The sequence below is a fragment of the Arachis hypogaea genome, chromosome 4 (genome assembly GCF_003086295.3).
Source record: "Arachis hypogaea cultivar Tifrunner chromosome 4, arahy.Tifrunner.gnm2.J5K5, whole genome shotgun sequence".
NCBI classification, from domain to species: domain Eukaryota; kingdom Viridiplantae; phylum Streptophyta; class Magnoliopsida; order Fabales; family Fabaceae; genus Arachis; species Arachis hypogaea.
In genome coordinates, this window is record NC_092039.1 from 5618373 (window position 1) to 5632185 (window position 13813).

Here is a 13813-nt window from a genome sequence, read left to right on the forward strand (position 1 = left end):
TATAAAAGTATAGGTAGACAATAAAAATACTAAAAAATGAATAATGAATATATTGGATGTTTATTTTACTAGGTGTGTAGATAGTTATTCTAATATTAAGATGCAGATGATTATTCTAATATTAAGATTTAAGTAGATAATTTAAAGGTATAATATATTTTGATTAGATTAGTGGTTATTCATGTTATTCAAAAAAAATTATTGAACATAACCATTGTTTATTTAGTTATTAACATATATTTAATTTCATAATATTAACAAAAATTTTATGAATGATTTTTTTATTTTAGATATTAATCTAAATTTTTTAAAATGTATAATTTGACGATATATATTAAGAGTTTAATTTTAATATATTGATAGTATAAAGTATGGGTTAAGTATTGTTTTCGTCCCTAACGTCTTGAGTCAAAATCAAAATCGTCCCCGACCTTTTTTCGTTATTAAAATCATCCTCAACGTTCAAAAATGCTTTAAAATCATCCTTTCCCAAAATTTTGGACCAAAATACCTTCATCATCATAAAAAAAAGAAAACAGGGGAGGGGCAGGGGAGAGGGGAGAAGGGAAAAGGGGAAGGGCGATGGGACATGGGGTAGCGGAGAAGGGAAAAAGGAGAGGGGAAGGGGGAAGTGGGGAGGGGGGATGGCGCCGGCGAAGGGTGAAAGGGAAAGGACGCGTGTGGAGGGGAAGGGAAGGGGAAAGGATGCAAAGTGAGGGGAAGGGGAAAGGACGCGGGGTCGGGGTGGGGGTGGGGGGAAAGGGGTGTAGGGGAGGGGAAGGGGAAAGGGGGGAGGGGGACGGCGGCGGCGAAGCTTGGAGCCGCCGTCGCCGTTGGAGATTGCGAGGGAAAGAGGAGACGCGAGCCACTACCGCCACCTCGCCGCCTCCGCCTCGTCGCCTCATCTGCATCTTGCTTTTACTTTCTTGCTTCTGCTTTCTTGCTTTCTGTTTCTTGCTTCTTGGTTTGGTGTTATTTGGTGTTGTTGCTGTTGTTTGGTGTTCTTGGTGTTGGTGTTGGTGGTGGTGTTAGTGTTGGTGTTGGTGTTGGTGGTGGTGGTAGTAGTGGTGGTGGTGATGATGGTGGTGGTGGTGGTGGTTGTGGTGGTAATGTTGGTGGCAGTGGAGGTGGTGGGGTGAAGAAGGTGAAGAGGAGAATAATGATGATGAGGGTATTTTGGTCCAAGAATTTGGAGAAGGATGATTTTAAAGCGTTTTTGAACGTTGAGGATGATTTTAATAACGAAAAAAGGTCAGGAACGATTTTGATTTTGACCCAAGACGTTAGGGACGAAAACAATACTTAATCCTATAAAGTATTTTATATAATTATTTTATTATATTTATTTTTTAAATAATTATTTATTAAATTAATATAAAAATAGTATCCTAGGTAACCAAATTCATGTGTTAAACAAATTGATAATACATCAAAAAATAAATTTATATATCAAATATCATAGTATTAATAAAAAGTTTTGACAAATATTTGGGAGGAAGAGTGCTAGGGCAAGCAGAATTTGTGATGTTAGCCATCATCAATATTTTTAATAGCGTGAGATGACATCTAATGGTGTAGGATTAATCATTTTCTCTTTGATAGTTAAGTGCTGGCCAGATTTTAACAAAAATGCTGGCCTCCTAGATTTTCTCTATTTGGAAGCGCCTCTTCTTTATAGCAGAGTAAAAAAAGAGGATTTCTAATTTATCATTACAAAATGATGAGTCAACTGAGCTCCTGGAAGGCAAGGAACCTTTTACTAGTTAGTCGAGTTACTTTGCCCATATCTGCTCTAGCCACCATTTCATCATATGCCATGCAAACTATAAGGATCTATCCTAGTGTGTGCGGTAAAATTGACAGGATTTATAAGAATTTTGTGTGAAGCGAAACTGACTTAAACAGAAGACTCCATCTTTTATTTTGGGAGAAGATTTGTTTATCAAAAAAGAAAGAGGACTTAGGTTCAAATCAGCAAGAACCTCAAACAAAGTTCACTTAATGAAGCTGACTTGAAAATTGATTAAGAACAGAGACTCTTTATGAATTAAGGTCTTGAGGAGTAAATATGATTATGGTTTTGATTTGCGCCCAGTTATAAACAAGGTACACTCTTGTTCAAATGTTTGGCAAGTTATTCTCCAAGTTTGGTCCATCATTGAGAAGAACTTGATTTGGCATGTCAGAACGAGTACGACAACTAGATTCTGGGTGGATCATTGGCTACCAGGAGTGTACAGGTTATCTGATTTTGCGAGCAATGTGGTTACAAACGAGATGTTAGAGGACTTGGTGGAGTGTTATGCTACTGAGGGGCAATGGAATTTTGATCTGATTGGTAAAATCCTAGGTGAAGATTGGTTTCTTATTTTCACTTTCGCTAAGGCGGCGGAAGTTGGCATGCGTCATGATATGGTGGCTTGATTTCCTGAATCAAACGGGATATTCTCTGTTAAGTCAGCAAGTTCTCTTCTTTCAAGTTCTAGTAAGGGATCAAATTCTGACCTATTTTTCATTATCTAGAGGATAGAGGCTCCTTAGCGGTTACGTTATTTCTACTGATTAATGGCCAACGAAATTCTCTTGACCAACGAGTTTCGCCGTCGTAGATATATATCTAAAGACGATCATTGTGTTATTTGTAATGAAATTGAGTCTTTGTTTCATGTAGTGTGTGATTGCAGAATTGTACGTTGTACCTAGAAGAACATAGACAACAGATTGGATCCTGGGAATTTTTTTAACAAGTCCGTTAAAGACTGACTGTTGGAGAACTTTTCGAATCATTCTCCTTTTAAAGGGGTTCCATGGCCCCTCTTTTTTGCAACAGCTCTGAATACTCTTTGGTTATGCTGAAACAATTATATTTTTTCTAAAACCAATATAGTGCATAAAGATAAAATCCATGATCTTGCATTCCATCTTGCTAAAGATTGCCATCTAGCCCAAGAGAAATGTGGTCGGATTAGAAGGGCAATTAGAGAGTTTGAGAAATGGTAGATCAGGTGGCACCCACTCAGTTTGGAGACTGTTAAACTAAATGTGAATGGATCAATGATTAATGATGGTAGAACTTTTTGTGGAGAGATTCTTAGAGATGTTGAGTGTAAGTTTTTAACCTGTTTAGGTGCTAATCTGGGCACTTGCACTATTACTTTGGCCAAATTATAGGCAATTCTATTGGGTTTGAATTTGACAAAGAACATAAGTTTTACAAACTTAGAGATTGAAATGGATTTTAAGACGGAGATTGATCTCTGTCTTTATCAATTGGTGGAGTTACATTCTGTGAAATCTTTAGTTGCAACCATTAGAAATTGCTGCAGCACGATAGAGAACTGGCGTTTGCACCATGCTTTTAGAGAACCAAATTTGTGCGCTGACCGTCTAGTATATTTGGGACACGGCTTGTAATATGGATGTTATATTTTTTTCTTTGTCTTTCTGTATTTTTATGTTTTGTAATATAGTTTTTTTTCCTAGAGTAATTTTTTATTAGTTCTTTTGGGTGTTTTTTCACCCCATTATCAAAACATAAAAAGAAGTTGATAATAAAAAATTATTAGATAATTTGACAAATTTGACCGAATTATTTAACACTTTTTTACTATCAACTTTAAATAAAGACAAATATATATGAGTCTTCACCCTAATAAAACTAATTAATTTTCAGGACAAACCTATAAAATACAGACACTTTGCTGAGTTGTCATATTTTACGTGTCATACATATTTTAGATATATTTAGAAAACAATACCCACCAATATGTGTCTATGTGTTTGTCATGTCCAACCATATTTTAATAAAAAATATTTTTTTTCTAAATACTTTTAGACAAACCTAACTACTATCTTCTATTAACTGGGTGATTAACAAATGACACGTAATTAATTAGTAGAGTAAACACTTGAAAAAGGGGGTTAGCAGTTAGGGCTGGGTTGCTAGGTATTGGAGTTAGTTGGTGACGTAGTTTTGGGGTGGGGGGAGGGAGAATCAGGTGCGAGGAGGGTGTAGGGTATTGCCCTACGCGTCGCTGTAGTGTAGCCTTGTGATTAGTGCAATCAGAGTGATAGAATGGGACCCATTTTTAAAATATGTGTGTGTCGTTGTCATGGTTTCAATTTGAAACAAAGAGCACACTCACTCTTGCAAGTAACCATGGCATTCTTGCAAGTACCGTCGTATATGAATGAATGAATTAGGGTTTTTCTTTCCTTTCGTTTGGTGGGATTAGTTTGGCCTATCTAAATTATTTCTAACCCTATATGTGGCGGCTTTTTTACTCCCTCACATGAACTTGTCACCCTCTATTATTAGTTTAGTCTTATTATTTATTATTAACATCATCATACTATATGGTTCCAATGTTACATCAATAATTCTGCTTTGTTAAATTCAAAATGACAAAACACGATTCACCAAGATTTTACCATATTTATTTACTATTCAGCCTCACTTCAAATTAACTTTATATAATCAAAATAAGGTAAATATTAAATTGGTATTCAAAAAATTCTAACGCTGATAAAATGATACCTAATTTTTGTTATTGACAAAATAATCTCTAAAAAAATTTTTAAAAATTGACAAGTGTATTCCCGAAGGGAATGAATCCTCTCAATTTTTTTTAAGAATTGAGGGAATAAAGTGTGATATCATATTATTCATTTTATAAATGGGACTAAAAATAAATAGGAAAGAGATAGCAATAAAGAATTAGAGATCACACTTTACACTTTCAATTTTTTTTTAACAATTGAGAATATCCATTTCCATTTCTGAACTCGTCAGAGCACATCTCCGACAAATACAATGTTGACGTAGCCACAGTATTTTGATGATCTGACAAACACTTCCAACTCGAATCCCGCTCTCCCTAATGCACACTCCTCCTTTCTTCCTTAACACCACCACAACTTCCACAAATACCTAAAATCTGGTGCCCTAGCCCAAATCCGCGATTCGCGCATCATCAGCGCCATATCTCACCGAATCGGCTTCATTTGCTAGATCCCTCTCCTTTAAATAACTTTGTTTAAAGTCCACCATTTATTATTTAGTTTTATAAAAAATATTACTATGATGTAGAAGCCCCTATGAATGATTAATGAAGCAAAATAGAAATACTGCTGTTATTTAATTTTACAGATTCTAAGCAATATTTTCGTATACTTGCGGTGCAATTAAGTTATTTAATTTTAAGGTAAGAAACTTTTGATATGAAAAAGATCAAGAGAAATTCTCCTATTATATATATCCTATATGCTATGCATGGGAAATAAAACGTGATAAAATAAGAGCTTATATCTTCCCTCGTTTAGAATAATAACGAAATATCTTCTGTTGTTGTAACTAAGAGCAAAATACATTTTTTTTAACAAAAGCTAATTAAATTTTAAGGACTATTTGCTATTTATTTATAAAAGATATTGTAAATTCTGAAAAAACCTCAGCCTGTTTTTCTGTTTAGTGTTTAGGGTTGCAAAAAATTTACCTTTAGTCAAAAGTAATTGCACTTTCATTTCATGTACTACCATCATCAACACACAAAAGAAATTTAATTCGATACGAGTTTTCACCTTATAATATTCCTATTCAAATATAGTGGCTTGTGGCATGCGTTTCAATGAATAATTTTAACATGGAAAAGTTATCTTCACATGACAAAAAGACGAAAGTGTCATCGCCAAAAATGCAACAGTGCAACATGTGAGACTATAATTATTCCATATACTCAAATGCTTACTAACTACGAGAATTCGGAAAATTTAATAATTCTGGTAAACTTTGAACCGAGCTAAATCTTATTCAATTGAAGACCGTATCTCAGTGTGTGTTAATAAGAAATAAAAACGGAACAGACATCTCTATTTTGAATGAGAAATTCGAAAAAAAAAAATTAGTTTGCTGAGTCTAGCAAATAAATATTTTTTGGATAGACCCTACAATATAATATTATGAATAATTAAAGATATTCTTCTCAATTAATAATAAATGTGTACATAACCATAAATAGGGGTTTGTACTAGCAGAGCCCAATTGTTGAAGATAATGTGTTTAATAGTTAATCCCGCCTTGTGCATGCAGCAATCCATTGGCCAGCGACAAACCTTTAAATGGAGCTCAGATCCGCGACAGATTAGTCCTTTATTTGACGGGTTAGGGGATACGTGGGAAAAAAAATTAAGAATTGCATGCAACGCTAGCTGTTACCATTTTCCCCCCCCTTGTATACCTCCAAAGTGTTCCATGGCGATGATTCAATTTGGCACTTTACGACATTAAAAAATAGAAAGGTTTTGGGAGGGGGGGAACACAGTTACATAGTTAATTACTAAAAAGTGCTCTTTTATAATTAATTACTACCAAGAAAAATATGTTAATTGGATAACGACTCTAACAAAATGATTACTATTATTAGCAGTATTAATTAATGAATGGAAGGAAGTAGACAGGAGAGAGTGGTGGCGCCACTGTGAGTAAAAGGCAGAAGATGCTTGCAACATGATAGCCAGAAATGAATTTAAAGATTTTCAGATGCTTGCTATTTGTCAAGTACTTCTTGTGTCTTCATTACCCATTATTTCCAAACCAATGACCCCTCACTCACTGCCTCACTCCCTATTCATTGGTTTCACCCTTTGGCGTTTTGCCAAAAGAGAAAAAAAAAAGTTATTTATATATGACAAGTGAAAACATTAGCAAGGTATTAACTATTAAGTCCCACATGATTTAAAAATAAAAATCTAATAGTTTTTGCAAGTGTAAGAGAGTTATTCCCTTTTACCCTTTTAAGTTAGATTTTAAAATTGAATTAGATCCATTTAGTTTCTTACATAAGGTAACAAAAAAGGCAATATATAGATTCAGAATTTACAAGTCTAATTGTACAAAATTGAATTTAAATTGTACATAGTTCATAATGTCAAAAATTCTCAACTAATTGTACACAGTTGCGAATATTGAATTCATCACTGACAAGTGATAGCATAGCAAATTTAGGCACTTAGGTAGTGTTTGGTGGAGAGACAAAGACAAAAAAACTGAAATTGAGAGACAAAGACTAAGAGAAAGAGATTGAAATAAATCTCAATATTCTGTTTGGTGCAAAATGGGAGACAGAAATTAAAATAAGAATGAAACTCTAATTTAATTTGTACAAAAGGTAAAATTGAAATTAATTAATTGAAATGAGAGTATTTTAGGTATAAAATGTTATTAAAGTTTCAGTCTCTATCTCTAAAAATTTTAGTCTCCTATGTCTCCACATTTTAGAAGTACTGAAATACTGAAATTTTGGAGACAGAAATTTTAATACCAGTCTCTGAACCAACAAACATGATACTGAGTCTCAATCTCTTAGTCTCTGTTTCAGTACCTCAAACAAACGCTACCTTAGGTTTTGGATAATGGTCTAATTAATATATGGCTAAAACCCTAAAAGATATATTTTAAACTGCAAATCATGGATTAAGGTATATTTAATTAGACAAGTGCCAACATGGTTCAATTGATAATGCTAGAAAAACAGTAACTTTTTCCAGCTTTTCAGCTAAAACAACACAGTGGTCTCAATCTCAACCCACCTCTGAAATGGTCCCAACAAAAAGAAGCAGAAACAATGCTGCATGGCTACAGTGACAACTTGCAAATAGAGTGTAAGACAAAGGCAAAAAATTTCAAGTGGCTACCATCACTTGTTGTGGTAAAATTACATTCTTTTTTCCTACATGAAGTTTTCCCTATATTTTTAAGGGGAGTAACATTGATACTTGTTTACTTAATTCATTCTGTTTATTGTCACTATTTTTATTTACTGTATGTCTGTATCCATATGCACCTACATAAAGATGTAATAACATTTGGTTAAAGAATATAATATAATTAAGGCTATATTAAAGTTTAATGGTCCTTAATATTATGACCTATAGGCATTATTACTTATGAATTCATAAAGAATAATTAACTGAAAAAGCATATTCTTTTAGCTAAAAGTGAATTATTTCATTCATGGGTTTCCAGAGAAAAGAAAAAGGTAATGGTAAAATGTATGAAAAACAGGGACAGAGAGAGTAATAACACTTACACTCCTGTTTCTAACTTTCAACATTAACAAATGGACAATGAAGCATTGATCAGAAGGCTGCCCCATCAAATCTATCATAAATATTGCAATGCAAGATACGAAATTCCACCATTCCCCCCTTTCAGCCATTGAGGTGATTTACTTTCTTGCAGGCCATACCAAATTCCACCACCAAGGTAAAATAATAAATGAAAAAAAGAGAAAAATCTTGCGGGACCAGAAACGATTACGAAGAACTCTGTAGGCGTGTCTTGATCCACGACTCCAGATTTCGGAGTTCCTCATTGCTTATTGAGTGAGCAAGACCAGGATAAGCCTGCAATTAGAACAAATGTCAGCATCATGATGAAGATTAAAAAAGAGGGGTCAACAGATGAATCATTAAAAACTTGAAATCTCACCTTAAATTCACAGCCAACACCAATTTTTTCAAGGAAAGGGGGACCTGCTTGTCCAGCCTCAAACAAGACTGTTCTATCAATAATCCCATGGGACCATAATAGTGGTGTCTGCAGATATTTATATAAACTATGTCAACATAAATAAAATAGGTGATAAGTACATACCAAAATTCAGTTGAGTTGAATAGTATTCAGGGACTAGGTATACAAGTTATAATTGCCTTAGAAAACTCGGATATTCTATCAATTGGTACTAAGTTAGTCTAACTTAACTCACATGGTTCATATATTTCTATGTTGGGATATAATGATGTTGATATTTTTCACTTACATCAAACAAGTAATGAGAATAATGAAATTCTTAAATATTTGTACCCGCTTTGCCTCGGGTGTAATTTGTCCTATGATGGACGAAGATGAGTTAAATGGTACCCAGCCACTAAATACTGCACCTCCACCTAAAGTTTTTGGGTAAAGCAGAACGCTAGCCAAGGTCAATGCACCTGCAAAACGTTACTGCAATTCATTGGAAATCTATACATATGCTTTTCTTTAAAGGAATTAGTGTGATGAAGGAGATGATGAAAGCACCAAGATATGTAGAGACACATATAGAGAAAGGAAATAAGAAAGCAACCTCCTTGACTGAATCCACAGATAAATACATTATTAGGGTTTGTGCCATCAGCTATTTCCTTGTCTATTGTAGCATGCACATTCTTAACAGCTTTAAGCAAACCACTCTCATCTTGTGGAGAGTCCTGACAATAAGTAAAATTCTTTCAAATATAAATTGATATGCCAACAACTCCATCCTAAACAAGATATGGCATAAACACTACAATCATAGAAGAATACTAAATTGGACTTCTCAATGAAGTGAATGGCAAAACTAAGAAGTTATAAGATGAGATGTGCAACTAATTATTTCTTACAAAATGCAAGACCTCAAATTGCTCACCATGTAGACCAAGCTTTCTATTTAGACAAAGTGATTGAATGGAAAAAGAAAAGGAGGAAGCTGACGAATTAAACAAGATCATGATCACCGTCCAGGGGACCTATAAATCACTTAAGAAAAAAGTGCATACTCAAATAGACAATCTAAAAGAACTGTGCAACAAAGAATAAGTAGGAAAATGGAGATATGAAAATTGTGTATTAGTTTCCTTTCATGACTGGAACTGCAGAGAGTCTATTAAACTTAATAAATCAAAGAAATAAGGGAATGCTAAACTTACAGCAGTTATAGGAATCTCATGAATGTCAAACCATGAGGGCATTACATGACCATCTACAAGATGAAACAAATCAAAATACTCGTTATCTCTCAGACTGGAAAGCATATTATATCTTCATTCTTTAAAAGTATATACAAAGTCAGATTGTCATTATATCATGTTGCAAGGAATTGTGATTTCATCTAATATAGTGGTGAAATGAATATGCTTTAAAACTTCGATGGATGCATAGTTAAAATTTGCCAATCAAGCAAAAACTTAAGACATTGAAGGAATAAAAACAAGAGAACATATATAAGAAATGGATTAAAAGAACCTTTCCTCAAAAATTATAAATGTTGAATCACTATATGTTCAGGCTAAAAGCAATAATTGATGACAAGAGTGCAACTCTATGTACTTAAAATTTCTAGGAATTGCATTTTGGTCAATAATTCACCATCATACATGATGCTAAGCTCATCAAATTCTAAAATTGATGCTAGCCAAATGCTGCCAATACTATTCTCTCCAGTATTAGTTGGGGGATCGAAAAGCAACACACTTAACATCCCAGCCCATGGCGCTAGTAACAAGTGTAACCAACAACAACAAACAACAACAAATCTTATTCCACCAGGTGGAATCAACTACATGAATCAAGCGACAACATTGCACCCTATCATGTCTACACTCTACAATGAGATCGTTGACACATAAATCTCACTTGATCACTTCCTGCAGAGCCTTTTTAGCTCTTCCTCTAACCACTAGTTTATTTTTCATTTGATCCACCCTTCTGGCTCGATTATCTACTGACATTGTCCCCATATGTCTAAACCAATGATACTCCACCGTCTAACAAGTGTAACTCCTTACACGAAATATGATCCTAAGGAATTTTGTGATAAAAATTGAAAGAAAAAAAGGTATTGTAGCTAGAAATTATTTTGTTCTTGACTCAACCCTTAGCACTAAAGATTGAATGAGGGAATCAAGCTTCAGCATATAGTAACGAACAAGATTCTGATGGGATAAGGACAACAGAATGAAAGAGCCACCACCACTAGAGCAACAAGGACATGGCAAAAAACAGCAAATTCAGGCATGTGATTTGTTTTTCATCTAAATGGAAGCCAAAACAAGTATCCAAAACAGGTAGTATAAAAACATTGAATGATTCATTGTCCACAGAAAGCATGAAAAAGCATAATTTGAATGGGCAAAGAGAGATCACGAGAAAGGAAAGAAGAGCTTATTACAGTTGCAAGTGACAGGGCCATTTGGCGCAGAGGGAAAGAGCCACTTGGTGTTCCTGAACTGAGGGGAAGTGAACAAGTTCTTGATGGGTTCGTTGGCAGGGCCAGAGTCACCCAAACCGTGAAGCCAGAGAACAAAGCTTCGACCCACTGAAGAGGAAGAAGAAGAAGAAGAAGACATGGTAGACAAAGATGAAGAAGGGTTTTGGGTTTGCGGGGACTGAAACACGAAGAAAACTGCGCTGGTAAGTGTGACTAACAACACAACAATGGGTTTTATCAAATTCAAAGGCATAAACTTCATCACCGTCCGTCGCAGATTCCACCGTTGGATTTTCGGGTCTCCTCCTATTTTTCCTTCCGTCTCGCAAAAGACATCAATTACCCTTCTCTTTTCCCATTTTTACTTTCATGATTCCATGTTTTTTTTTTTTGACGAGCATTGTTTGCAGGCTAGTATTAAATAAGCCCAACCAATTTCACCACATGTTTTAGGAGTTCTCACCTAACTCTTAATAAGAGCATGACCAAAAAAAAAAAAAAGAAAAAACAAGTGTTTTTAACAGATGGCTTAGCTCTCTGCCTCATACAATGCTGCATCCGAGTTCTAATCCCAGCTGAAGCTGGTTGTTGGTTTGAGAACCCATTATACCTAGGGGTGGCAATATGTACCCTACCCGCGGATACCCAATCCGACCCTATCCGGTCGAGTAGGGTTGCCAATCCGATCCGCAGCGGATAGGGTAGGGTGCGGGTAGAATTCTCGTGCCGGTCGAGTAGAGTGCGGATTGAGTCTTAACCCTACCGACCAACCCACACCCTATATATATATATATATATATATATATATATATATATATATATATATATATATATATATATATATATATATATATATATATATATAATTTAGTGAAAGGTCTTTAGTTCAACATCTATTTAAAATATATATATATATATATATTAATTTTTTATTTTTTTATAGATTGTATCCAAATACATTAATTTATGAACAAATATCTCAAAACTCAGATAAAAACTATCATCAATATAAGATGGGGAGTATTATTTTAAAATGATTTGATAGTTTAAGATAATGCAATAATTTTTTTATGAGATTTGTATCACGATTTTATACACACTTCAAAGTTATTATGTTGACACTCGAACATATTCAACCTCTTGAACTAAAACTAAGCTAGTCTAACCCTCAATATTTAACAAGAAAACTAAAACTACAAAAAAACACAAGAGAAATGAAGTTTTGGTGGAGGAACATTTTATTACTCAAGTGTTTATTACAAATAACTCTTCAAACTTTTATATATATCCACACTCTTCTAGAATATTCTATAACCGTTCAGAGTCTTCTAAAATCTTTTAGGATATTCTAAGACTTTCTAAGATATTCTAGAATGTTTCGAAACTATCTAGAACATTCTCAAATACTTCGAAAAACAATACAAACACCGTTAATCTTCTAAAATTTATATTAATACTTGCTTATCTTCTTAACCATTACACTAATTTTTTAAATTGTTGTTGAAAAAATCTTTAACATGTATATAATATTTTTCTTTCTATTTTAATTTGGTTGCAATTTGGTTAAGGGATGAAATTTTGTGGGAAGAAGACTTCATACAAAGAAAAAATGCTCTTACACTATATTTGATTTGATACAAAATGAGCGAAAAGAAAATGAATAAAAAATAGTATTTTTTTTGTTTGATTATCAAAGAAAATAGAGAGGAAAAATTTTTTGTGTAGATCCCACTAAAAAAATTTTCTTTCCATCACAAGCAAAAAAAAAGATAGAAAATGCTATATTTTTTTGTTTTTTTAATACTATCCTTAATTTTTTTATCAAAAAAATATTTCATTAATGTAATTAAATAAAATGAACGGTCTACTATGGACTACACACAGGAAGCAAATTTGGAAAAGATCCAACAAAGACTATGATGTAATTGAATTACATTAATTGGGTAACTTTCCTAATTCCTCGATAGAAACTCCGTTCTCCTCTCTCTCGCGAAGAACACCGTGTCCAGTTCATCTTCTTCATCTCCTCTGCATGGATCGGCGAGCCGCTTTAACACACATCTAAGGTGTCCTCTGTTCTTTATTGAAGACCAATTCATTCCTTACTTTCCAGATCTGCCAGCACAAGTTCACTGTCAGCTCTATATCATTTGAATAGTTGTGGTTTCTATGTCTGGTTGCTTGTATTGCTCCCATGGTTCCGTTTGTTGTGCAGAAACTTCAAACTCTGCGAGCCTCCATACTTCCACTGAGTTCGGACAGTAAAAAATGCAATGACCGACTGATTCTTCTTCCGTTTGGTAGCGAATACACATCGGGTTAAAATTTTTGAAATGCATCTTTTGGTTGACTGGTAAGTCTTCATGAGCCATCTTTTAGATAAAATTGTTGACTCTAGGTTGGCTTTTCATCTTTCATATGCTCATCCAAAGCTTTTGCTGCTTGCATCGATCAGGGAGGAACTCCGCAGGAGGGTGGTAGAAGAGGAATGCTACTTGGTAACCTGACGCTATAGAATATCCACCGTTGTTGGTCCGCATCTAAGTTAGTTTATCATCGCCTTCATAGATAGGAGTATTGATGATTGCTTCAGTGATTTCTGGTTGAAAAAATTTTGCTATTTTAACCTGGTTCCAAGTTTTGTTAGATAAAATTAGTTTTGAGACCCACTGAAAAATTTTATCAGTGTTTTAGTTAGAAATAGGTATAATTGCAATGTAGTCATTGACCCATGAATCTATATAAATGTTCACCATATTTTTCCTACCAATTTTTCATATTAGTCTTTTTTTCAGGACTTTCCT

At 34.2% G+C, this 13813-nt stretch overlaps 1 protein-coding gene across 5 annotated transcripts; it reads right to left on the reverse strand.

Moving 5' to 3' along the window:
* Positions 1 to 7483: 7483 nt before the first annotated feature.
* LOC112795970 (probable carboxylesterase SOBER1-like) lies at positions 7484 to 11511 on the reverse strand. Of its 5 annotated transcripts, none has more exons than XR_011880878.1 (7): positions 10971 to 11511; positions 9730 to 9782; positions 9126 to 9249; positions 8864 to 8991; positions 8489 to 8596; positions 8088 to 8403; positions 7484 to 7841 (listed from the first exon to the last, which is right to left on the reverse strand). XR_011880878.1 is itself a non-coding variant. In XM_025838198.3 (7 exons), the coding sequence occupies exons 2-7, from the start codon at positions 11146 to 11148 to the stop codon at positions 8314 to 8316; spliced, it is 681 nt and encodes a 226-aa protein (XP_025693983.1). In that variant the 5' UTR covers positions 11149 to 11187; positions 11275 to 11389; the 3' UTR covers positions 7984 to 8313. The 5 variants fall into 5 exon arrangements, 3 of the variants coding, with proteins under 3 accessions (XP_025693983.1, XP_025693982.1, XP_072090995.1); XR_011880879.1 differs by having other exon boundaries at positions 8820 to 8991; XM_025838198.3 differs by lacking the exon at positions 7484 to 7841 and having other exon boundaries at positions 7984 to 8403; positions 10971 to 11187; positions 11275 to 11389.
* Between the last annotated feature and the right edge of the window lie 2302 nt (positions 11512 to 13813).